Source organism: Amblyomma americanum, chromosome 9 (assembly GCF_052857255.1).
Source record: "Amblyomma americanum isolate KBUSLIRL-KWMA chromosome 9, ASM5285725v1, whole genome shotgun sequence".
Lineage (NCBI taxonomy): Eukaryota > Metazoa > Arthropoda > Arachnida > Ixodida > Ixodidae > Amblyomma > Amblyomma americanum.
Window position 1 is genome coordinate 72,204,156 of NC_135505.1, and position 23,736 is coordinate 72,227,891.

General features: G+C 43.0%; 1 protein-coding gene across 3 annotated transcripts; it reads left to right on the plus strand.

The window, feature by feature from the left end:
- Positions 1-1,150: 1,150 nt before the first annotated feature.
- LOC144104379 (uncharacterized) lies at positions 1,151-21,925 on the plus strand. 3 transcript variants are annotated; one of them, XM_077637340.1, is made up of 4 exons: positions 1,151-1,327; positions 5,389-5,440; positions 19,228-19,294; positions 20,749-21,925. In XM_077637340.1, exons 1-4 carry the CDS (start codon positions 1,272-1,274, stop codon positions 20,892-20,894), a joined length of 321 nt encoding a protein of 106 aa, XP_077493466.1. In that variant the 5' UTR covers positions 1,151-1,271; the 3' UTR covers positions 20,895-21,925. The 3 variants fall into 3 exon arrangements, 2 of the variants coding, with proteins under 2 accessions (XP_077493466.1, XP_077493467.1); XM_077637341.1 differs by having other exon boundaries at positions 19,228-19,279; XR_013308518.1 differs by lacking the exons at positions 19,228-19,294; positions 20,749-21,925 and adding an exon at positions 10,228-10,362.
- The last annotated feature ends 1,811 nt before the right edge of the window (positions 21,926-23,736 follow it).

Sequence of the window (23,736 nt, forward strand, 5' to 3'; positions counted from 1 at the left end):
TCCTTATAAACCATGTGTTTTCTCAAATAAGATCAGTTGAAAGCTTGCGCTTTGTCTGTTCTTTTGTGTGCCTTACGTCCCGTCTTGTTCGCGCAGTTTGTACTAATTCTCTACAAAATAATCAGCTTAGTATAATTGTATTGTGCAGTAGTGGCCCGAACCATTAAGCCATAGGTTAACTTGGAAGGAAAAAAGTGAGTAATAAATGTTCTTTTTAGCCAGAGAGGTATGAGATATTTTGTAAAGACATCCCACTGTGCGGCCAAGTTCCACACTTAGATTCTTACGTGTACAGACCAGCTCAAGTTTTCCTGAAAGCAAACCCTGTAGGAATTTTTGTGTCTGAACTTGTCTCATGAAAGTGTTCTCACATTGCACGATAAGTTTGCGGTGTAGAGGTTTGTTGGCAGGACGAAATATGACATATGTTGTTTTTGAGGCGTTTAATCTTAACTTGTTAGGGCTTACAGTCAGAAATGGAAGGAACAGAAGCACACACAGTTCACAGCTAGAGTCTCGACCATAGAGATTCACAAGCTATACCATTCGGGCACTTCACTGCCAACGCAATGCTAAGTCGGATGTTCTTAACTTTTCAAAATATCGTTTCCTTTACGGTTATTTGGCATTTGCACCATTCCTGCTTATTAAGATCTAAGAGCTCCGTCATCGAATTTCGCTCGAGAGATGTGTCGTCATGTAGCCGTAGTGGCGGTATTGAACTATCATTTTCAGTTGACTACCGCTATCAGATGCACATTTACGGCACATAAAAGGAAACGCGATGTAACGACATGAAAATCAACTTGCGCTTGTAAGACACGATCTTCGGTTTGTGTCAGTAGTTTTTGAAGCTGAGTGATAATTCCAATTGAAAGACGCACCCTAACGCCAATTGGCCATGGTTCTAACAGCACGGACGCCAGCGTTAAATTTATGATCGTAGTTTTAATTTACGAAATATATTTCATTGGATCGAGGACAGAGAAATTTCAAATGTTAAACAATGTCGAAACTGTAATGCTCTCTGCCTCTCATTGCCTCCTAGCGACTGATTTCGCGACAATTAACCTATCAGTCATGGCATCCATCAGATGCAAGTGTGAGATACACGGAGTGACATTTTCAAATTGTCTGAAATGATGATTATATCCATGGTAGCGACAGAGCTCGCTAGCAGTTTCTTGAGACATTAAAAATCACTTATTGGCCAGTCATAATATAGCCATAGCGAACATTGTCGTCTTCACGGCTCCACGTGTTGCTGCAAAATGAAGTACGCAGCGCTAAGTCCTCTTTTTCTCTTGATGTTTCCCATTGCAGTGGAGTAAGTAATTTTTTCTCAGATGTTTTAATTACTTTTACTATTACTATTTTCATTCCCAATTAGAAATAAAAGCGCGAAAGTTTTGGACACGAAAAAGAACATGCGGAATTCAGTGGCTGTACAAAAACTCTGTTAAGAACTTTGACTACCATCGCCCGCATTTTCGCGTTATGCTTAATTACTCTTAAATCTAATTTCTTTTTTCCTCATTGCCAATCCTAATATCTTTTAGAAACGCAGGTACACTTAGGACATTTCAGTTTGAATGTAAATAAAACTTTCACAAAATCTTATCTGTACTATTAGATAATATATACAATTCCAGAATACGTCAGTATTTTAAGCGTACTGGGAACGTGGACTGGAGCTGCCTGTGTTTCGGCCAGTTAAGACAATCATTTTTCTATGTGCCATGTCACACTGCCTGTAATTTAAAAAAAAACAGTGAAGGCTTCGCTAGACGCATCTCCCAAGAGGAACATGATAGTAAGAATACACCCGCACCGCTTAGAAAACTCAGCCAAACGCATATGCCAACCGAAACAAGCGCATATATGACTAACTTTCACTGAGCTTCTTTACTCCGCTTTTCTGAGGGAGAAAGGCAGCATGATTAACGCGATGAGCACATCTTTTAGAAAGAATGGTTTAGGCCAAAAGCGAAGCGCAGGAATAATGAGAAGTAGAACAAGATTTGCGATGCCAAATGACAATATCATTCTACCCTGTGTGTCGTGGAGGGGACTTTGACAATAATATTGTCTAGGCTTTCGCTCTTTCTTTGCTGAACAACTTTCATTTTAATTCTTTTATTCACCCTAAGGGCCCTTTCGGGCATTGCATATAGGGGGAATATAACTAAACAAGATTGATAGTACACGCACATGTGCTACCAAAGCTTTTTAAGCTTTTGCTCATGCAGTCAAATTATATGCAGCCTGCTGCCCTTTTGAATGTGCGTAATGCTCAGAACAGCGAGCAAGAGATGATGTTTCATACCGAAGAAGTCACTCATAAATAAGGAATCGCGTTGGCTGACGAGCTCAAGAAGCTCATATTACTGCTACTAATTCGTCCCCCTTGAATACAAAAAAACAAACAAACATAATAGTAGAAAAATGAGAGAATGGCTCCTTACGCAATGCGCAGAAGGCAAAAACTGCGCCTAGGGGATAATTTGCCTTTGACAGCATTGCGCGAAGCAGCTACTGCTCATTGGCTTGCAGGAGACGCAAGCTGAGGTCTAGTTACGTTATTATCTACTTTGCGATTTAAATTCGTTTACCAAATTGTTTATACGTAGTTTATTCTGCGCTTGTGCGGGATGTCTCCAGTGCGATGTCGTTTTCGTTTTTAATGCCTTTGCAGTATGTTGTAAAAATTATATTCGTAGCGCCTTGGATGCTGTATGTCTTTATTCTTCTTTTTGTTTTTAGTGCTATTGTGAAAATGTTTTAAACCGAAATCTCAAGGTCTTATTTTTAAGGAAGCAAGATTTTACAATTATTGAATAAATAAAACATCTTATCTCCGTCAGGGGCGACAGTTCTGCTTCTTTAAATGGCGCGATAACTGTACGAAGCGCTGATGGTCGCGGTAGGCTGTCTGAAAAAACAATTTATAGCCGGGTTGCTTGGACAGCGTTATCCTTGCGCTTTTGGTTATTGTAACTGCATTGCCCATTATGAATGTATACTCTGAAATCTATTTTATAAAATAATTAATTCGGCGATAGTTCACAATGATTGATATTACCTAATTTATCGTCCACAATCAATGACGACAACTGCTGCGCGCAGCATTCAGCGTTACTCAGCATGCAAAGTCCCCTCACCTACCATCACTGCATTGCGCTCACCCTATGTGAGTCATGCGCCGTAAGCTACAGTCGGTTAGTTTCAGGTCACGGTTCGCAAGAACTGAATTCGATGACGCTTCCACGCAGTGTAACCTATGAATTTTTTCTCTAGAATCGGTGGCAGCGCAAATAAAAATCGTTCGGATTTTCTAGGCCTATTCATTGCAAAAGGGGGCTGGCATCGAGTGACGTTTGAGAACCTGGCAAAAGTTTGCCGCTACTCAATATCGAAGTGTATAGATACTAGCGATAGTCGCTCATTTCACCTCGTTCTAACACAGACAAGCAGGCACAAACACGGCTATTCTAGTCGCCGCCTGACTCTAGTGAAGCACGGCCAGCAGATGGTCTGTCGACAGCATTAGCCGGCGTAGCTCGCCTTAAAGAATGTCACACTGCGGTGATACATACATATTGGTCTAGGTAATGTAGCCGTCTAGTGCTCAGAAATGGTTCGCTGCCGACGGGAGCTAGCGATTAGGCCTTGCATCACCGGCGTCGGTGTTTGCATGAAGCAAACGTCCGATCGTCGATTTTAGGCTGACACAGATGTACTACATTTACACTTGGTAGCGAGGCGCCGGAAGTTGTAAGGCAATACGTCTACACTGTGCTGGCAGTGACCCCAGATCTTTGTCACAAGAGTGCAATAACTACAAGAACAAGAATGGGGCGGAGCACATTTCGCAGGTTTTCTAATGTCATGAATGGCAGATTACCAATATACCTGAATGGAAAACTATTTAACGTGTATATCGTACTGGCATTCAGCTATTATTAAGCGACCTGGAGGCCAGGAAAAATGGTTGCACTTAAACTGAGGACTACGCAGCGAGCAATAGAAAAAAAGTGATAGGCGCAGAGCCAAGAAGAGGGCGGAGTGTATCACAGAAAAAACGCAGGTTAATAATATCCAAGTCGAAATTTAATGCGAATGGAATGTAATGCGAATGCAATATGGCCACTGCTCCTTAAGTGTGACAAGGTGGATATCAAGTGAAGGCAAGTGTTGCAGGGGGCGGCAGAAAGTTAGAAAGACTGTTAAGAATAAAACGTTGGCGGAGATAGAGTGGACGAAACTGCCACAGGACAGGATTAATTGGAGAGGTATGGGAGAAGCCGTGGTCCTGCAGTGGGCGCAGTCAGGTTGATGACTATTAGTAAAGAGGTGCAACAAACTACAGAAAATGTTTACCACACTGGAATCGCAAAGACCTCACGGATTTGTGCTACGTAGAAGGCGACAGTGAGCAGAGCGCCGCGGGACGGAGCAGATCGAAGTTGATTAAGACGAGGCTCACCAGTGCACAGCGAGAGAGTGTGGTGCAGTTTAACACGAGGCGCCTTGGCTACGGAGATAGCCTACAGGTCTCGCAGAGCGGCCCTTAAAGGAGTTCTGTTCGTGCAGCAGTGGGCTCAACTCCCGGTCGTAGATATGGATTTAATTTCTGTTTCATGGTTTGACCACTGACTGAGCTGAATATCAGAACTAGGCACCCGGCGATCGAAGCGCTACGTCCCGTAGTGAAGGTTTCACTTCAAAACCCATGCGGCTGCCTACGTTGACATGACTTGATGTCGAGCGTTGGAGTGGCTGATCAGACAGTATGTGATATTAAATTAATTTCCTTCAACCCGAGAGGTCAGGTTGAAGAAAATTGATGAAATATCACTTAGGGACTTACTGAATGTAGGCAGCTCGGATTGAAAGTATCTAGAGGGCCTCTTATTAATGCGAAGAATTAAATCGTACTGTTTTTTTGTCTTTGAAATATCCTGGCCAAACTCGTTACGGTTAATTGTGGTGAACGGGAAATTTGCCTCTTGATCAAGCTTCGCGACTAGGTTCCGTATATTTATTCCTTGCACCAGCTGTACATGGTGCGAACTATGTACCAATAAGTAGCCGGTTTTGACACTAACTTATCAAGCTTATTTTTCTTCCTTAAATGGGTGCCGTTGAGGCCAGAAAATAATTTCTTTAGTGGACTAGTAAAGTTCTCTATCTTTGCTGAACGTAAAAGCGCAAAAAAAGGACGCAGAGTAAGACACACAACATAGAATAAGACAGACAAGCGCTCGTGTTGTCTGTATTATTCTGTGTGCTTGATTTTTGCGCTTTTACGTTAAGCATAGAAAACTAACTCGCCCAAACATGGCCATTATACTCTCTATCTTTGAAAGCTTTTTCTCTTCTTTTCAGGGCCGGAAACACACATCCACGTCCACGAAATCATTTGCGTTGCCTCAGAGTGGTAAGATGGAATTTATTTTTGCATTTTTATTATGAAAGACAATGGCACTTTTTTCCAGAAGAGGGTTGTAGCGCCGAAAAAGACAACACATAGCAAGCGAGACGGGACAGGCGCAACTTCCACCTGTTTATTCACCGCGTATGCGAATGAATATAAGGACAAATCAAGATGGGTAGCAAAAACCACAAATGCGCGAGAGGGGTTTACCAAAAAAGCGCATAAAAGATAGGTGAGGCACACACGAACCTCACACCCGTGTATCTAAAAAAAGCCGTTTCTTTTTTATAAATGGAGATAGATGGGGCGCTAAAACAATCGCTACAGTTCCTTTTATTATAGAAGACCTTCAACAGTTCACGGGCTGTCTGGCCCTTACTTCTGTTTAAAAATTTTTGCTTCTTTCAGCCATGGCACACACTTAATCTTCCTTTCTTCTCCGCAGGCTTTACAATGATGCGGCAGATGAGAACCAGTGCCATTTTGTAAATCCCGATTATGTTCCGCTAATCGGTCGTTAATGGAGCAACATACACAATGATGCAGTATTGAAATAAATTCAGCAATGCATCGGCACCAACACGCAAAACACAAACTCACGCGCAATTGATTTCTTACGGGAAATCATTTATTGGCCGTGACCTAATTGTGTCATAGATTACATTCAAGTATTCAATACTTCGTGGAAAAAAACTGTAGCTTAAATTATCTGTGCGAGCAAAGTAAGGCTTAATTTTAAGGTAAAGGTGAATCGTAGTCGATAGTGGAATATCTGGAGGAATATAGACTTGATCTGAGACACAATAACAAAAATCCACAATGCAATGCAGAAACATCAGTGACTCGATGTGACGGCGTACGGATAAAGGGGTTCAATGTATTGAGGCCAGGGCGCGAGAGGGTGAGAAATGTTGATTGTAGTGACGAGATATGAACCTGAATTATTTTCGTTGTATGCCGTCAATGAGGTTAATGTCGCAGTGCTTATGGGGACTCCAGGCAAGGGAAAAATAATCTAGCACTGGACAAATTAAAGATTTATACATGTGTAAAGTAGTCTCTTTTGGAGTATTAGTGAAATTTCTCCCCAAATACCGAAGCTTGCTAATTGCTTTTGTCCTAATAAAGTAAGATGTTTAGACAAGGACATGTTAGTGGTAAACAAGACGCCAATATATTTATAGGCCGATACCCTAAGCAAGTACGCCGCTGCGTTGGCTCAGTGTTTATGGCGCTCGGCTGCTGACCCGAGAGACGCGGGTTCGATCCCGGCCGCGTCGGTGGAATTTCGATGGAGGCAAAATTCTAGAGGCCCGTGTACGATGCGATGTCAGTGCATGTTAAAGAACCCCAGGTGGTTAAAATTTCTGGAGGCCAGCACTACGGCGTCCCGCACAGCCTGAGTCGCTTTGGAATGTTAAACCCCAAAAACCAGGCCAAACCTAAGCAAGGATAAATTATTGAAAGTGTAATTCAATTCTGAGGGAGATGTGCTATCAGAAAATGACATTACCACAGTTTTAGAAAAGTTAATTTTCATTTGCCAGGTGTTACATCCGGCACAGAAACTGAAAAAAAGGTATTTATTGGGAGATGGTCTTCTAGCATGTTAATCTTGCGATATAATACGCATTCATTTCCATAAAGGCGTATGTGAGGTGATTGGCTGAGGTAAGTCAATAATGTATAATAAGAATAAAAAGGTACCAAGCACCGACCCTTGAGGTGCACCAAATAACACGTCAACACAACGAGGGTTAGTTGAATTATAACATACGAACTGTGGTCGGTGCGAAACCTAACTAACCTGGTGAGAATTTTTCAATATCATGTAAAGTGTTAGTGATAGATTGCGAAATGTTTTGAGGTTTTGCAATAAGCCGTTTTCGAAAACTACATCTAGGATTTTTATGCCTTAGTCAGTCAATTTTTTTTTAAAGAAAAGTACAAACCATTTCTCATTCGTCTGGGTGAAATCACGTGAGGAATTTTCCCGTCCAGTGATCAAGTTTTAAATGCAATTTATGCTTTTTTAATTCTCGAGGACGGAAACGTAGCAACCGTCAGAAATGTCAAGACCTCCTTAATGCGCTCTGCATTATTGTGACAGCTCTTATATTAACTACAGTCAATGTTTCGAAAATTAGGCTTAGTTATCTTCAAAGACAATTTGGACAGCGTAGTCAAGCCCCCACCTATACTTCCGGTGGGTTTTCCTTACACACTATATCTAGGTGCACTAAACTGACTGTTGTGTATTGCGCCCTTTAACCATGTTTCTGGTGTAATTTCAACTTCCGCCTGGCTATAAAGTAAAATTTCTTTCATTTTTTTCTCATTGAAAACAACCGCACAATATTGCTTATGGTGTTCATTGACCCAAGAAAAGTGCCGTGACAGCAGTTTCTTCTTGTTCGATCCGAACCATTCGGAAGCGATCAGTTTCATTGATGCCTAGAAATCACAGCAGCACTTTTCTTTAAATCTCCAGTCTATTCCCGTTCTGAACATATTAAAATCCTATTCCTAGACAAATCTTGATTCGATCCCGATTCTGATTTTGGTCTGAATCTGGTAATTTCTCTTGCAAAATCTAGCTGCCTCAGTGTGAGACATCTTCAAAGAAGCAGAGTAATTCTTTATCGGCCGTCTCCATCCTTTACGCTACAAGTGAAGAGGGAGAGAGCGGAGGGGGCGGGAGAAAAAGAGGTGGTTAGCGAGAGCAGGGCGGTTGGCAGGTGGCGGGTATGGCGGGTGGATGTGTGGCCACCCGCCAGGTTTTACGATGGCGGTAGCCCCGTTTTGCTCCATCGAGGCTTCTATGTTATTGCATCAAATGCGACACTTATATTTCGTCGCAGACCGACCGGACAACATGGTTGCTACTTTTGTCATTCTGAATTCTCGCCTTAGTACCGTTAACATTGTTAGCGCATCAACACTAGACCTTCCACTCAGCCGCATAGCCGTTGTATAGGAGTTCTCTCTGTGTGCCCACCGGGTTGTGGGATACCTGCTCCAGGTGGCGCAACTTCCGCATAGGTGACGGACAGGCCACCTAGCTAGCGCGGCCTTGTTACATCACCACAACATGCCCACGAGATTCTGCACAAAATGCCGATCGCAGCAGGCGGTAGCCCAATAAATGGTTGGTCGCAACAAGTTGCTCGGGAAGAACAACCTCGCTCCAACAAGCCCGACCTGTGGCAACACCTGACAGCGCAGAGCAGTGGCGCATCGCATACCCGCTGCACCACTACGCCAGGAGTGGTATGACGACTGGCAGCGATCTATGTACAAATAGTAGAGAATGACAAAATGCGGTTTTAAGGACATTGAGCCATTGCAGCTATGACCTTATGGCCCTAATGTGGAGCCCTGAATACTAATGCTAATGAAGCACAACTCGTGCAAACGCACCCATGTCGCGTTTGGGATAACCAAGCTAAATCGTCTGCCATTTTTATTCGATCAGTTTTGACATAGCGCTTTTCAAATTTCATGCTCTCTAGGTAGAAATTTTTCGAATGATGAGGTTGTAGAGTCTTGGGACGTGTAAGCCATTGTCAGAATCAATGTCTCTTTCCTCTTATAAAAATTTTTTTACTAAAAGTCGATTACAGTTTCCGGTTATTATCGTCTGCAGGGCATCTGCCAAACTGCGATGCATTCAGTGCGTCCGTCGTACACGAAGTGTTCCTGGAAAAAGTCTAAGTTTAGAGTGAAATATTTTTACTTTACATGCATCCCAATGCCCCCTCTTTTACAGTGCTTGGTTTCAAGAATCTATAAATAAATACGCGTATTCAGCTTTTATAATAAAGGGCATCTGTCTGGCTCACTAGCAGCGGTATCCGCCTGTCATTCTATGATACACTCATTTTAATAGCGTTTAGTTTGCTTGCTAGGCTGCTACAATCAGTAAGCACGAGTTGTATTCAATCTACTTGCTCAGTCAGGGAACGAATTTCTTCCTGGATTTTGTTTTGGCTAGCTTGTTTACTTTATATAGTGCTGTTTATTTTTCCTTGCGTAGCAATATTTTTGAAAGCACTTACTTTCCCTATGACCAGGCGTAGCCTAATTGTCAAGAGTGAATAGATTGATTGCCTAAGCTAGAACTGAATGTCTCAAATGCTTAGCAAAAGTGGACAGCGCAGGAGCACTAAGAAATATTGATCTGTTCGAAAAAAATAGTGTTTCCGTAATTGGTGATCAGTAAGACGAAGCAAAAAGGGCTTGTGTTTAGGTTGCCGCTCAAGAAGCTGCGTTATCGATTACAAAATCAGCTGATATGTGGGGGCTTTCTACGTGCTCTGAATAGGCGTTTCGTCATGTTCCAAAAGCAAGCGATGGCCGAGGCTGGATGACGTAGCTGAGAATATGGTATGCATCCAGACATTGGCAAATGTTGGTGAGGAGCCCTTGTTGCGGCTAAGCTGCTGCGTGGCATTGCCTCGACTCCGAGGACGGTTGCAAGCATGTGTAATAGAAAGTAAAATTTGTTTCTTTTAATACAGCCACTCAAGTTTTTGCAATGCCAGAGTTCCCGATGCTCTGAAAAAGTTTCAATACCTATGATCAATTCCTGTGGTATATGTACTCGAAAACAAGGGTACATAGACAATAATTGTAATGCGCTCAATGGTTGGCCTATTGTGGTTTCATGTTTTTGGTAATATCAACTTTATCTAAAATGATCAAATGTGCTGTAAGGTTGTTAAAAATCTTCAGTTTTTATGTGGCTATTCCAGTTTCATGCACTGTTTCTTTTCTTCGGGCCTTGTCAGTGTAATCCTTTCGCCAGACAACATAACTGCCCGTATGGATGTCAATGTTTTCCTGAGACAAGTCAAGCCAACTTGGGAATGTGCCTCGACTCTAACATCCAGCTGCCCCCAGGGTTTCGCACAACGTCGACGCTAACCAGGGGAGTGCAAGTATTATAAAATCATAAGTGCTTGCATTATCTCTGAGCGAAGAAAGTCTCCAAGCGCAGATATACAGAATGTTTTAATTTACAAAGCAATTTGTTGAACTGGAATTTTAGCACGCATATCACCCAATGGCAATCATCATCACCCTAGCATTATAATCGCCACCTACTTTAGTCACAGCCACTACAGGACAGAAGCCTCGTTCGAAAACCTCTAATGTTGTCTCATTTGTCTCTATTTGGTTTCTGCAATGCTCCACACCACAAAGGCCAAGCAGTGCTTAGGCAGATTACACTAAACCGGAATTATAGATGTATAGCAAACAATGAAGAAAACACAAAGGCGAGATATACAGGAAATAAGTTCTACATATAAATAAGCAAGGTTTTACTTTAAAATTTCGTTGAATCGTGCAAAGCACATCATCCAGTGCCAGCAAAGTAAGGAGGGGGGGGGGGGGTAGTTTTTTGTATTCTGGTTTAGTCGTAAGAGCGATTTAATTATTATAATTCTCTGAGTTTGTTATATTTTACACCTAAAAGCGATGAAGGCTGCGCATTGAAGGGTTAATACTCAACTGGTAGTGTCGAAAGGAGGCTTTAGTTTGTGATTCGCACGAAGACAGTTCTATCAACATTTTTAATACATGATGGAAGCCAACGTTAACCGAATCCAAGCAGCTTGGTGGACGTTTTTCTTTTTTAAATTGTGGTGTCCATCGAAAAGAGATCAATAACGTAATTATTTGTTGAAAAAAATTTATTAGAATCCAGAACAAAAAACAGCAACAATCCGCCGATGAGATCCAAACCCACGACCTCCGAATTTCGCTTCCGTTATAATGCTAACTAAGCTACTGCGAGAGCTGTCCATTGTACTGTCCTCGGAGGTGTACGTATACGTGCAAAGAAATCGAACCTTGAGGGTTTTCACAAGCGCCATCCTCCTCCATAACGGCGGACGTACTGCGTCCTGTATTACAGCGAGTGGCACCCAGGAACGTGATCGAACGGTCAAGGCAGAAGTTTAGAGAGAACACTCTTCTGCTGCCTATGGCATCAAGACAGACAGAATACAGTCCCTCGTTAGCTGTTGCGCAAACAAGAGAAGGAAAAAGAGAGGCTCTTTATGACACGCATGACGGAAGCCAATTGTAACCGTAACCAAGGAGCGCACAGGATGTTTTCTTTTTCTTTATGGTGTCTTCAACTGGTCGCTACCGCGATCCGGTTAGGATCTGGCAGAGTGGGAGCCGCTCTCGCTCAGAGCGCATAGCGAGACTAGTCAAGCCGAATGGTCAGCACGTTTTTAAGCGGAAGCGCAGGAGGCAGAGGGGGGACGTAACTTCCGCAACCAATACGCGGCAGCGCTGCTAATGTCAACAGTAGCCGGACGTAAGGTCCCTTGACTACCTTTAGCCCCACGTGGTCGCACACAGTTTGCATCGCGGTCGCCGCTTAGCCCGTATCGATCGCTACCCCGGCTTTCCGTCCCACGGGACGCGCATTTTTCGAACATCGCCTTGTGGATAGCACTGTCGTCCTCCTCTGAGCTGCTGTTGGAATCGCAGTTGTCATGCGACAGCAACACACACCGCGTTCCTAGCGTAGTTATCCGGAGTCTCTTGGACATTTTTCCTCACAGAGCGCGGCACCCGCAAAACACAACACAGCAAGGACGCTACCACTGCGTCAAAAGCCTGCACTTGCTTCTGCCTACGCGCTGGGGACGCCGAGGTCTCGCACCGCTTTCGCGTAATGGCGGAAGTAGCTCTGTCACGTAGACTCATCTCGGAGCCGCTCGGACGTTTTTCTCGGAGCGCGTCAGAGCGCTCTGAGCTGGAGGCGAGCGCTCAGAAAGAACCAGCCGAATGTAGTCAGAGTGGCCAGTTTCGACCAGCCGAATGTGCAGTCGCCTCTCAGAGCGCTCTAGAGCGATCTAAATGATCATTCGAAGACACCATTTAGTTTGCGGAGTTCATAAATGGGAGATTAGTACCCTGATTATTTTTTACAGACAATTGGCTAGAAAACAGAAGAAAAATTTGGTGACGATAACTTTTCTAAACTTAGTTATACAGAGCGAGATATCTGTTCTGTTGCTTCGCAAGACTAGCTTCTCGTTGCTCCTCGGTTTAAGCGGCTCATTTAGCTTGCGTCTTCTGCAGTACACCTTTTCGGCAAGCTATGTAAACTCGATTATTGGACGCAGCTCGATGGCGACGCCGTAGAATTGACACACTTGGTATGGCGCGCGCCTCACCCATGCAAAATTAAATGAAATACCGCACACATAGCAACTCTCCTAGTCAGTTGATATCACAGTGGCGACGCCGGCTAGCGCGCACTGCTGCGCCTCTCCAAGCCTGCCCTGTCTTAATTACTTGATATCATAGCGCCGGAGCCAGCGACCGCGCGCAGGTGCGCCTCTCCAATCCTGCCCTGTCCTAATTACGTGATATCACAGCGGCGGAGCCAGCAACCGCGCGCAGGTGCGCCTCTGCTTTGCAAGACACGTGGTTGGCCTGCGTCACAAGGCCTCCATGTCAAAATTCTCTGAAAATTCACCTTGGGAGACATGTAGAAGCAGAGCTTTCGCTCTAAAAACACTCACATGCCACCGACGGGACCCGAACCCAAGATCCCCAAATTTCGCGTCTGGTGTTTTATAAAATGAGCAACGGTGACAGCTGTCCAATCTCCTGCATTCTGGGGAATTTATGTGTAGTAGCATGGAACCTTGAGAATGTTCACAAGCTCCATCCCCCTCCATAGCGGCGGACGTAGTACGCCCTGTGTTACCGCGAGTGCCACGTAGGAATGTCGTCGATCGGTCAGGGTGGAAGCTGTGCAAGGACCCTCTTTGCTACCTATGGCATCAAGAATACCTGAAGCATGTCCCTGGCTACCTTTTGCGCAGACAAAAGAAAGAAATAAAGGGCTCTTTTTGATATGCATGACGGTAGCCAACAGTCACCGAAGCAAGGGAGCTTAGGGGATGTGTTCATCAGTAGGAGATTAATAAGGAAAATTTTTTAAACATAAGTTATTGCAAAGCAGAATAAAAATGCCCTCTCGTTTTTTGTAATTAGGCCAAATGCAGATATTTTTTATTTTAGTTATTTGGAACATACTACTAGCCTCTTGCGAGGTTGTTGCAGGAATCGGAACAGGCTGGTTTTCTTTTTAGGTAAGTCACAAAAGAAAAAAATCACAAAGAAGGTTCATACAACTGATATAACATTGTAAAATGGATAATCATGGGAGACAGTTTCAAAATACATGACGAAATATTAAGCAATACAAAAGTACGTGCAATGCTTCACTAAAAAGTTCAAATAATTCATTATGACAGGTTACAAAGAAAACTGCAAATATTCTGAGTTAACAACATTTCCAGGTAACATATTCCATTTCCTGATTGCTTGCGGAAAAAATGAATAACGAAAGGTGTCAGTATTAAACTTATACTCTGCTAAGTGCAGCGAATGTTCCGTTCTGGTGTTACGTTTTGGTGAAGGAACTAAGCAGAGGTCAGAATTTATTTTTAGGGCACCGTTTAAGAGGTGAAAAATGAATTTAAGGCATGAGATTCGGGCACGGTTACTAATAGTGGAGAGATTTGACTTGTTTAAGAGTTCAGTTGGGGAGTCGTTACGTTGATATTTGTTAAAAATAAAACTTACTGCTTTCCGCTGCATGCTTTCTACCTTATTTATGCATTTTTGTGTGCGCGGAGACCAACACAGGATATTGTACTCAAGCACGGGAAGGACGAGAGAACGGTATGCCAGTAGCTTGGTGTCGGGAGATGCAGATGGTATAGATCGCTTAAGAAAAAAGAGTGCGGAAAGTGCTTTTGACGATAGATATTCTGCGTGATTATAACATTTCAGGTCAGAGGCGATGACAACACTTAGGTATTTGTATTTTTGGACTGATTTCAAAGGTTTATTTTCGTCTTCATACGAGTAAACGAGCGGGTTCTTTTTTCTTGATACTGTCATGCCCACTGATTTCTCGAGATTAAGGGTCATCTGCCACTCTCGACACCATTTTGCAATTCGACCAATTGCATTGTTTATTGAGACTTGATCATCGTGTGACTTAATTTCTTTATAAATAATGCAATCGTCTGCGAACATTCTGACTGCTGCGTTGAGATTTAACGCTAGATCGTTTATGTAAAGTAGAAACAATATGGGTGCCAATACAGTTCCTTGAGTTACGCCAGACATTACTTTGACATGGTGCGATGCGTGGCCGTCATATTGATCATACTGGTAGCGGTCTGAAAGATAATTTTGTATCCAGTTTGTTATTTTATTACAGCCAAGGAAGTGTCGAAGTTTAAACATCAATTTTGGGTGTGATAAACGATCGAACGCTTTCGAGAAATCTAAAAATAAGACATCAACTTGGCTGCGTTTGTCCAGTGTGGATGCGATATCTTGGATCGTTTCCAGCAGTTGAGTTGTAATTGATAGCTCTTTCTTAAAGCCGTGCTGGTTAGGACTCAGTAGATTATTTTCTTCAAGAAATTTTACGATGTGCTTAAGAATGATATGTTCAAATATCTTGAATGCAACACACGTGAGTGAAACAGGGCGATAGTTAGACACATTTGTAGTTTCTTTTGAGGAAGGTATTCGAAGATTATCCGGGCCAGTAGATTTCTTCTCGTCAAGATTAAGTAAGAGCAAAAATTCCTGATTCGTTTAGTGTTAGTTCGGGAGGGTCTAGGCTACAGTCACTTATTTGAGAATCTACGTGAGGCACAGAATTGTCATCAAGTGTGAAAACCGATTGAAAATACAGATTGAAGTCATTAGCTATCTTTAATGCCTCATGCGGAGGTACATGGCTTTGTTTGTGCTTTCAAGAGTTCAGATATCTCCAAAATGTTTAAGGAGCGGTTTCGATAAAGTTGCTAAGAGCAACATTTGTATATTTGTGTTTTGAAGTCCAATTGCTTGCTTTAGATCATTTGAGAGTTTGCGAATGTGTTCAGTGTGTGTTGTCGATGGTTTCCGTCGTTTAAGTTTCCTCAGCCGTGACAGCTTGCGCTTCATATGTATAATGTCTCGAGTTATCTAATGATTAAACTTGTTTACAGTTTTTACACGTGTGGGAACATAAAGTGAGATACAATGTTCCACTTTATGCTAAACGTCAACCATAGGTCGTCACATGATACCGACGGATCGGCGTACATTGTTGCAAATTCTTAATAAAAGTGATCAAAGACATCAAGAACGCCAACATCATCAGCATTTTTCCAGTCGTATGCTCGTGTCATTTTTTTCGCGCGTGCTGGTGCAATTAAGGAGAGCGAACAAATGGTTGCCCGGTGGTCAGATATACCGTCAAGTATCTCATATGAAGAGGCATCCTCAGCGAAACAATTGTTTATGAAAAGTAAATCAAGAACACTAAAGCTGGTGTCTGTAACACGGGTAGGTTCCTGCACAAATTGTTTGAGGCCGAAAGCAAATGCGACGTCAAGAAGCGCGTCGGCACTGGTTTGGTCAGTGGATCCTCTATCCAGATATTCCCACGCTATGCCTGGGAGATTAAAATCTCATATAAGAATAATTTTTCTACATTGTTTTAGGTGACGCTGCATGTATTCTGATAAAGACTCAATGGTATCTGCGCTATTATTTGGTGGACGATACATTGTGCCAATATAAATCGGAGCTTAATTTACAAGTATCTTACACCAAAGTGCCTCAGCGCCATCGACGTCCGGCAAGGGCGTAGTATTATATATCCTCCCTAATCAAAATCATGACGCCACCGCCACGAGAAGGCCTGTCTTTGCGCAATATAAGATAGCCCGGTGAAAAGATATGGTTAGATATGTGCGAAGACAGCCACGTTTAAGTGATGGTTACAACATCTGGACAGTATTCAAGAAGAAATGTTTCTAGCTCTACTAATTTATTTACGATACTCCTAGCATTTAAATTTGCTATGACTACTCGTCTGAATCGTTCCTTTCTCGGTCGCTGCTCTGATAGGGCGTTTTTTTTTATACTGCTACTTTTTGTTCTTTCGTAGCATCCCACGAGAACAGTTGGCCATTAATCCTAATCTTGTCGTGCACGAGAAAAACTTTATCGTGCTTGTCTCGATTAGCCTCGCAGCTATCCCCCAGATTTTTTCTTACGTCGAGTACTCGCTGGGAAAAGTCTTCGCTGGCCGAGAAAGGCGATCCTTTCAGCTTCCAACAGTTGCTCAAGATCTTTGCTTTATCTCTGGAGTCGAGTAGTATGAAGATAACAGGACGCGTTTTGTTTTCCTTTCTCGCGCCCGAGCGATGTATTCTTTCAATCCCAGAGGTTGTCACGCCAAGTTTATATTGAAGGATGCTGCCAGTTACTTCTTTTTCTAGACTTTCGGTTGTCTCATCTTCACGTTCAGTTAAGCCATACATGATTAAGTTCGACCGCCTGCTTCTGCTTTCAAGGTCATATACCTTACGTTCAAGACTATTCAAGCTGTTTTGAAGGTGTGTGATCTTTTCTTCAGCATCTTTAGTCTTAACCTCAAGCCACGCTAGCATGTCCAATTTATCATGGATGGTCTTTAAAGATTGATGCGTTTCCTTACTTTCGCTCTTGATAGCTTTTATGTCAATGGCCATATTTCGAATTTCAGTAAGTACCTCCTGCAATTAGGGCCACGGTTGCTTTCTACATCCCCAGCAAGTAACAAAAGACGTTTCAAAGAAACCGCGTAGCTCTCAAGAGTTAAATACTCCTGCCTAAGGCACGGCAGCACCAGAAGAAACAAGTCGTTACTTCGGAAGCATTTGCCAAACCGTTTGCTCACCTGCAGCAAAAAGATGAAAGGGTTGGTGACGCACATGCCTGCTTCGGGGCCGCCGTGCGCAATTCCGGAGTTGAGCGCGTTCTTCGCATTCATAGCGTATGATCTCGATGCCGTTGTGGATGCGACCGGTATTCCAAAGAATTCTGCAGCAGGGAACTCCAGGTGGGCGGACGGCGCATTGTACTGTAGACTGTCCCATGGGAGTGCGCAGCAGCTGACGCATGTAACATCATTCCTGGTCAGAGTGCCGATGATAGCCGGACGGCCCGTACTAGAATTGCAGTGATCAGCCAGCATCAAACTGGGAAGAACCTGGAGCAGAAAGACGAAAGGGTTGGTGACGCACATGCCTGCTTCGGTGCCGCCGTGCCCAATCACTAGTATACGCACTAGTATATGTGCACTAGCATTATGTGCTTCGGTACTGCGCTGATCAGCTGGGTTAAGCTGGTTGCTGGGTCTGTCTGTCATCTTTTCGCGCACTTATGCACGCCCTCCCAGACACCCTTAAAGCGTGTGCGGGTAGCGGTCTCGGACACCGATGCCCTCGACTCGGCGCGGCCAGCTCAGCCGGAGACCAGCTACCAAGTGACAAGCGGGTGGTCGTTTGGTGCCCAGCTTTCAGTGGTCGCAAGCCAGAGAAGGGGTCGGAGCCATTTTCACAAACAAAGCAAAGTTTATACACCAAAGAGATGATACGCAACGCCGGCTAATTTCTTTCTTCGAGTGAGGCCAGGTAAGCGGACAGGCTGTGATGACACACTCTACGATACGCTCAGCTGACAAGCTCTGCTGACAGGCCCTGTGCACACGACTAGTGATACAAGAAAAGCTTTCGAATTCAAACAACCGCAGGCCGCCAGTGGGGTCCAAACCCGCGGTGTCCGAATTTCGCATCTGGCGCTCTACCAACTGAGCTACTGCGGCGGCTGTCGAATCTGGTGCTTTCGGGGGTATTTATGTTTAGTAGAAAGGAATTCGCTCGGTCTGTGGTTCCTACCCACGTCTTGTGTGTGTCAGCTGGACACGCAGCACATACGGCACGAAGAGTCGTTCGTGCAAGCGTGTTAGGGGGGCACAATGTGAGCAAGATGTGGTGTGTACGACAGTAAAGCTTGTTGTGAATGTGAACTGATGTTAGACAATGATCGCGTTTAAAAAACGTTGCTGGCGTCATCCAAAGGTCACGCAATAAGTTTCATGTGACAAGAAATGACTATCAAAAGAAACGTTTCTCGAATACACCACACTCTAGTGGTCTGCAATTTTATTTTCTTCTGATTCCCAAGTGTCTCTAAAACACATTCTTATTCTCCTATTGATGAACAGCACAAATTAAAGAAAAAAATTCCCTATGCAACCAAGTTCCGATGCCTCTTGACCCCCGTGATGTATGACGTAAAGAGCCACGTTTTTCCTTCTTTTGTGGGCGCTAGACTATAAAGGTTATACAGTAGCACTCATGTTCAGCAACAAAGCAAAACGAGTCTGGATTGACACAGGTTTAGTTTGGTTTAGGAGGGTTTAACGTCCCAAAGCGCCTCAGGCTATGTTGAACTGTAGGAAAGGGCACTGAAAATTTCGACTACCTGGGGTTTTTTAACGGGCACTGTCATCGGACATTACCCGGTCCTATAGAATTTCGCCTCCGTAGAATTTCGCAATTTCATGCATCGGGATTGAGTGATTTCGATTCTGGGAAAATGAAAAATGCGTATCCACTTCATTGTGCTTGACAGTGTAAAGACAAAGCGGATGTCTGAGTTAATATGAAGCTTTGTTTTCGGTGTCACTCGTAACCTCTTTGCTCCTTAGTGGCATCAAACCCCACATGATACATAACAGTTTTTCTCTTAATACTGGATTGTTGTGCATGTGTGTTAGCCATACCTCTGCGATATATATATCGTGACCACAGCGTGACACAAAGGTTGAATTTAATGCCTTTAAACAAAACAAAAAGTAAAACCTACAATTAATTTCCTACGCTTACCTATATTCATTTCTTTTCCTTTAGGTCGCTGAGCTGGCACGGTCAAGTGAGAAATCACCTGCGGTGTTTCAAAGTCGTAAGATGGAAATTTGTACGCCATATTTCCTTAACTAACATATTTGCACTTCCTGAAATAAGAGATTTTACGTGTGTAGAAAAAGTTACGTGCTAGACGCAGCGTTTTTCCGAGGACTATTTTTTCTGTAAGTTTGGTTTCGTATTGCATAAGATATCAATGCTATGCAATTCCTACTGGTGAATGAAATATTCAGCTAACAATTCAGTAATGGGCGCTGACGTTCCAGCCCGCATAGTGACAAAGTGGTTACAGGAAATTAAATTAAGTTCACTCACGACCAGGCAAAAATTAATGTTATCTCTTGAATTGCAGAGGGCATCGCTACATCCTCACTATTTGTGCGGATTTGAATAACGGAATGGAAAATCTTAGTTTCGTACAAAGAGGATCGCTAACCCTTACTGTTTGTGAGCATTGCACTAATGGAATCAAAAATGTTAATCAAGTATTGTCAGTGACCTCACAAGAAAGACCCTATCAGCACGTGAAATATTCTTGATTTATAAACAAGAACAACAACTTTTAGAAAAATTAAACAGCCAAAAAGAGGCACACAGGTAAACTGAAAAGAAGATAGAAAACTTTTAGACGCAGACAGTTTTCCAGTGTGCGTAAATAATCAAAATGATTTCATTAACTCGTCATCGCCTATCACACACCCATGTCCATCTTGCTCAGGCAAAAATTTTGAAAATTGTAATACACTGTTAGGGAAACATTGAAGGTATTGGTTGATTATTCTAATATCTAGCAAGGTATTTTTTTAAGCTTTTCTAGCGATCACATCGAACAGTTAAGTCTGCCATAGAAAAGCAATGGGAACGCTTTTGACGATAGTAAAACGTAAATAGAAAAAAAAATAAAGTACAAGACTGCCGCCGCCAGGTCAGCCGATATATTGGCGATAATATTGGGATCTTACACTACATGAAAACATTGAGTGCATAAAGGTTTCAAGCACAAAAATGATTTCTTCTAGCATTGCTGGCTATGCATCAATTGTCACTCAATAGAACCAGAAATTAATATGATACAATTTTTCTTAAGTAGCCCCCGATTATTTCTGACACGAGGTGCCGACTACGACTGCGCCATAGGTGTTTTAACCGAACGAGCTGCATACGCTGCCGCGTAAAAAAAGTAAATGGACATGACATTTTAAACTAGCAAAATGTTTCAGCTTGAGAAAGCGAAAAAAAAATCGCCTCAACTTAATTTTGTTGTGATGCATTAAAACAGGGGTATTATAAACACAGAGGCAAATAGGCTCCAATCTTCTTCTGCCTATTTATTTTTGTAGTCCTGTTGCTCTAAACAGTAAACGAGCTCTGGGTTACAAAGAAATAAGTCGTTCAATTGTAGATTGCCTTTTCACTGTAACATTTTGATTTCTAAACAACAATGGAGTCGTAAATCATGTCTCCTGACAGTACCATACCGCTTCTTTTTTTCTAAAACGTTCCCAGTGCAATCCACATGCGACCCAACATCGTTGCCCTCCTGGATGCCAGTGCTTTCCCGAGATTATGAAGCCCAACATGGGAATGTGCCTGGATGCCGTCCTCCCTCTACCTCCTGCTTACAGCAGAGTGCCTACATAAGGCAGGATTGATAGGATGACAAGTGCAAGCTCGCCATAGTCTATCCCCGACGAAAAAAAAATCTGAACAATTCGCATAGCCATAGCTCACTTTTCGAAGCATTTTGTGAAACTCCGTAACCAACGCGCATTCAATCGAAACGTAATAAGCAGCCGCCAAACCAGCACCATCAACGCAATCAGCCCGTTCACGCCTCCTGCAGGCCAAGTCCGCTACCATTGATCTGCGATGAGGTTGTTTTGGACCATTGGGAACCCACCTTTATCAGACAAAAGACGCCGCCAAATTTCACGCAATTGCCAGTGCAACTCTAAAACGCATGTGCAATTGTTTACTTGTTTTTCACGCCTTTGCGAATCATACTGTATACTCTAATCCTAGTTTTCTCAATAGTGATTTCTTAATCGAATGGACGAAAGAATGTGTTATTGACTTATTAAACTGATATAGCTCCACAACTCGAAGATATCAAGACGCGACAGAATTTGGCTTATTAGCTCTAAAAGCGAATTTTTTTGTCAGAAAATTATGTCTTGCTTGTAAAACTCTTAAATATGGATAATTTTTTTAACTTCTGTAAATTTTACGCTTGCTTCCTGGTAATAAATCATGGCTTTAGAGATATGAAAGAGTAATAGTGCATTACTTACGTGAGAGAGGAACAAGCGCTTTTCAAAATTACCTAGGAAGCTCACATTTTTTTTTTTCACGGAAGTAAATCATCCCTAAGAGAAAACATTCTTCACGCTTGTGAGGCAAGTTGTTCTCGAAGTACTATTAGAAGAAATTTAAAAGTCTGTTCCAGAGTTATTTTATATGCCATATCGGTATGCACGATGCACACATATTGGAAGGCTGAATGTGTGCTCTGGACACGTACCTTCTGTTCTTTCCCTCAGGAACATCGCGATTGCAAATAACACTTCAGATATATCAAGCATAGCGAGATTGCAAGTTGCTTTGCACGTTTAGTCGTTAAAAATTTCAAAAGGTACAACGCATTGAAATGGTCTTATCTCTTTTGTTAAGAGCATCAAGTCAACTAGAGGGAACTAAACCGAAAAGAGTGCAGCGAACATCGCAATAACAGAGGTCACAACACTGACCTGGTTGCAGTTTTTGAATATTTTTTGAAAGGAAGAAAATGCAAAAGAAACAGTTGAACAGAGATGCAGGGACTACAAAACATCAAAGAACAACGGCCGATGGTGTTGTGTTTCGGCAAAATAAATCAAGACAACGTAAATACGTTTGATATAAAGAGCCGAGAAGGACAGACCAGCAGTAAACTAGCCCACATATGGTCACTTACACTGTCTCCCGGTATGCGTCCAAGACTAAAGGCACTCCTTAACATCGTGAATCATTCTAAACCTGTTTCAGCAAAGACAACTATCCCCGTAATCTGTGTACACGCGAGAGAATTCAGAATGTTGTGTACATCGCTTCGATTGTTTATGACTTTCGGAAGTGGCTGTAGGGAGCGCAAGAAGCATTTTAAAGGACATGTACAGTGAAGAAGAAAATTCAGACTTAATAAAAGGCGTGTTCGCGCATATTCTAGAGGTTTGGTTTAAAGGGTTTAACGTCCCAAAGCGACTCAGGCTATGAGAGACGCCGTAGTGAAGGGTTCTGAAAATTTCGACCACCTGGGGTTCTTTAACGTGCACTGACCACACACAGTACACAGGCCTCTAGAATTTCGCCTGAACCGAAATTCGACCGCCGCGGCCGGGATCGAACCCACGTCTTTCGGGCCAGCAGCCGAACGCTATAACCACTCACGCACCGCGCCGGCGTCATATTTTATAGGGAGCGTCTAGTTCATGCAAAAATATTTAAAAAACCACATCGAGTTGTGCTGCGCGGGGCTTGTGAATGCATGATACAAAAACCGCAACCTATAACGCGTTATTTTGGGTGATTTATTCGCGAAGCACTATTCTGAAATATTCGGCAGACAAACTATTTTTCAGACTCAGAGACATGTAGCGACTGAAAAAATTTTATCCTGCATTCACTAGGGTAAATTACCATGCAGCCAGAACAGATGATATTTTTTGCATTCAAACAACGTTACATCAGGTAAGGCTAGACTCTACGTGACTTTTGATCTTAGCTATTGTTTTCTACACGTTTTTCTCAGAACCCTGCAAAACTGTAGGGCTCTACCATGGATGAAAAAGAGCTGAGTAAGATAAATAGGTGACAAGCAGCTCTTCCTTGTCCTTACATGTAACAGAAGTGTGCAGCGTGGGCTCATATAAGCTGTCCGATATTAAATTACGTACAACATTCACAAAAATGCACGCAGCGTTTTCCGCGCGAGGTAGTACATTGTAGTTGGGAGTTGCGTGGCCTAGTCCCCAGTACTTCAGCACGCCCAAGTAATGCACGGAGAACTTTTAACTGACTTTTGCACTCTTGGCTACAGGTAATAAATCTTAATAAAAAACGTGTACTTTATTTTGCGGCTTGAGTGTACAATAGAAGACACAATTCATGTGGCCGACTTGACGATTTTCATAAAAATTCTCATCGCGGAAGAAAACTGCTCTGGATGAGCAGTTCTCAACCGCAGTCTCATCACACCAAATCCTTTATGGCAGAGACGATGTCCCCAACTCGCTATGGGGCTTTTTGTTTAGCGCGAGAGATGCGCCAGAAGCTTGTGAGGAATTGTCAAGGCGAACCAATGTAACGCGTTGCTTTCGGGCTCACAGCGAGAGTGGAGATGGCGACCATGCGTTGCATATGTCCTCAATCTCATTATACCTCTTACCGTAGGTTCCTTATGAGTTCTCATGTGACCTTTTATAATAGACAGTCTAGAGCGTCTTTATTACTAGGTCG

Excerpts from the sequence above, each read along its gene's own strand:
- LOC144104379 (XM_077637340.1), top strand. The coding sequence starts at position 1,272 with ATGAAGTACGCAGCGCTAAGTCCTCTTTTTCTCTTGATGTTTCCCATT. Across the intron at positions 5,441-19,227 it reads ATTTGCGTTGCCTCAGAGTG|GTCGCTGAGCTGGCACGGTC; the intron begins GTAAGATGGAAT and ends CTTTTCCTTTAG. Across the intron at positions 19,295-20,748 it reads AAGTCGTAAGATGGAAATTT|TGCAATCCACATGCGACCCA; the intron begins GTACGCCATATT and ends AAACGTTCCCAG.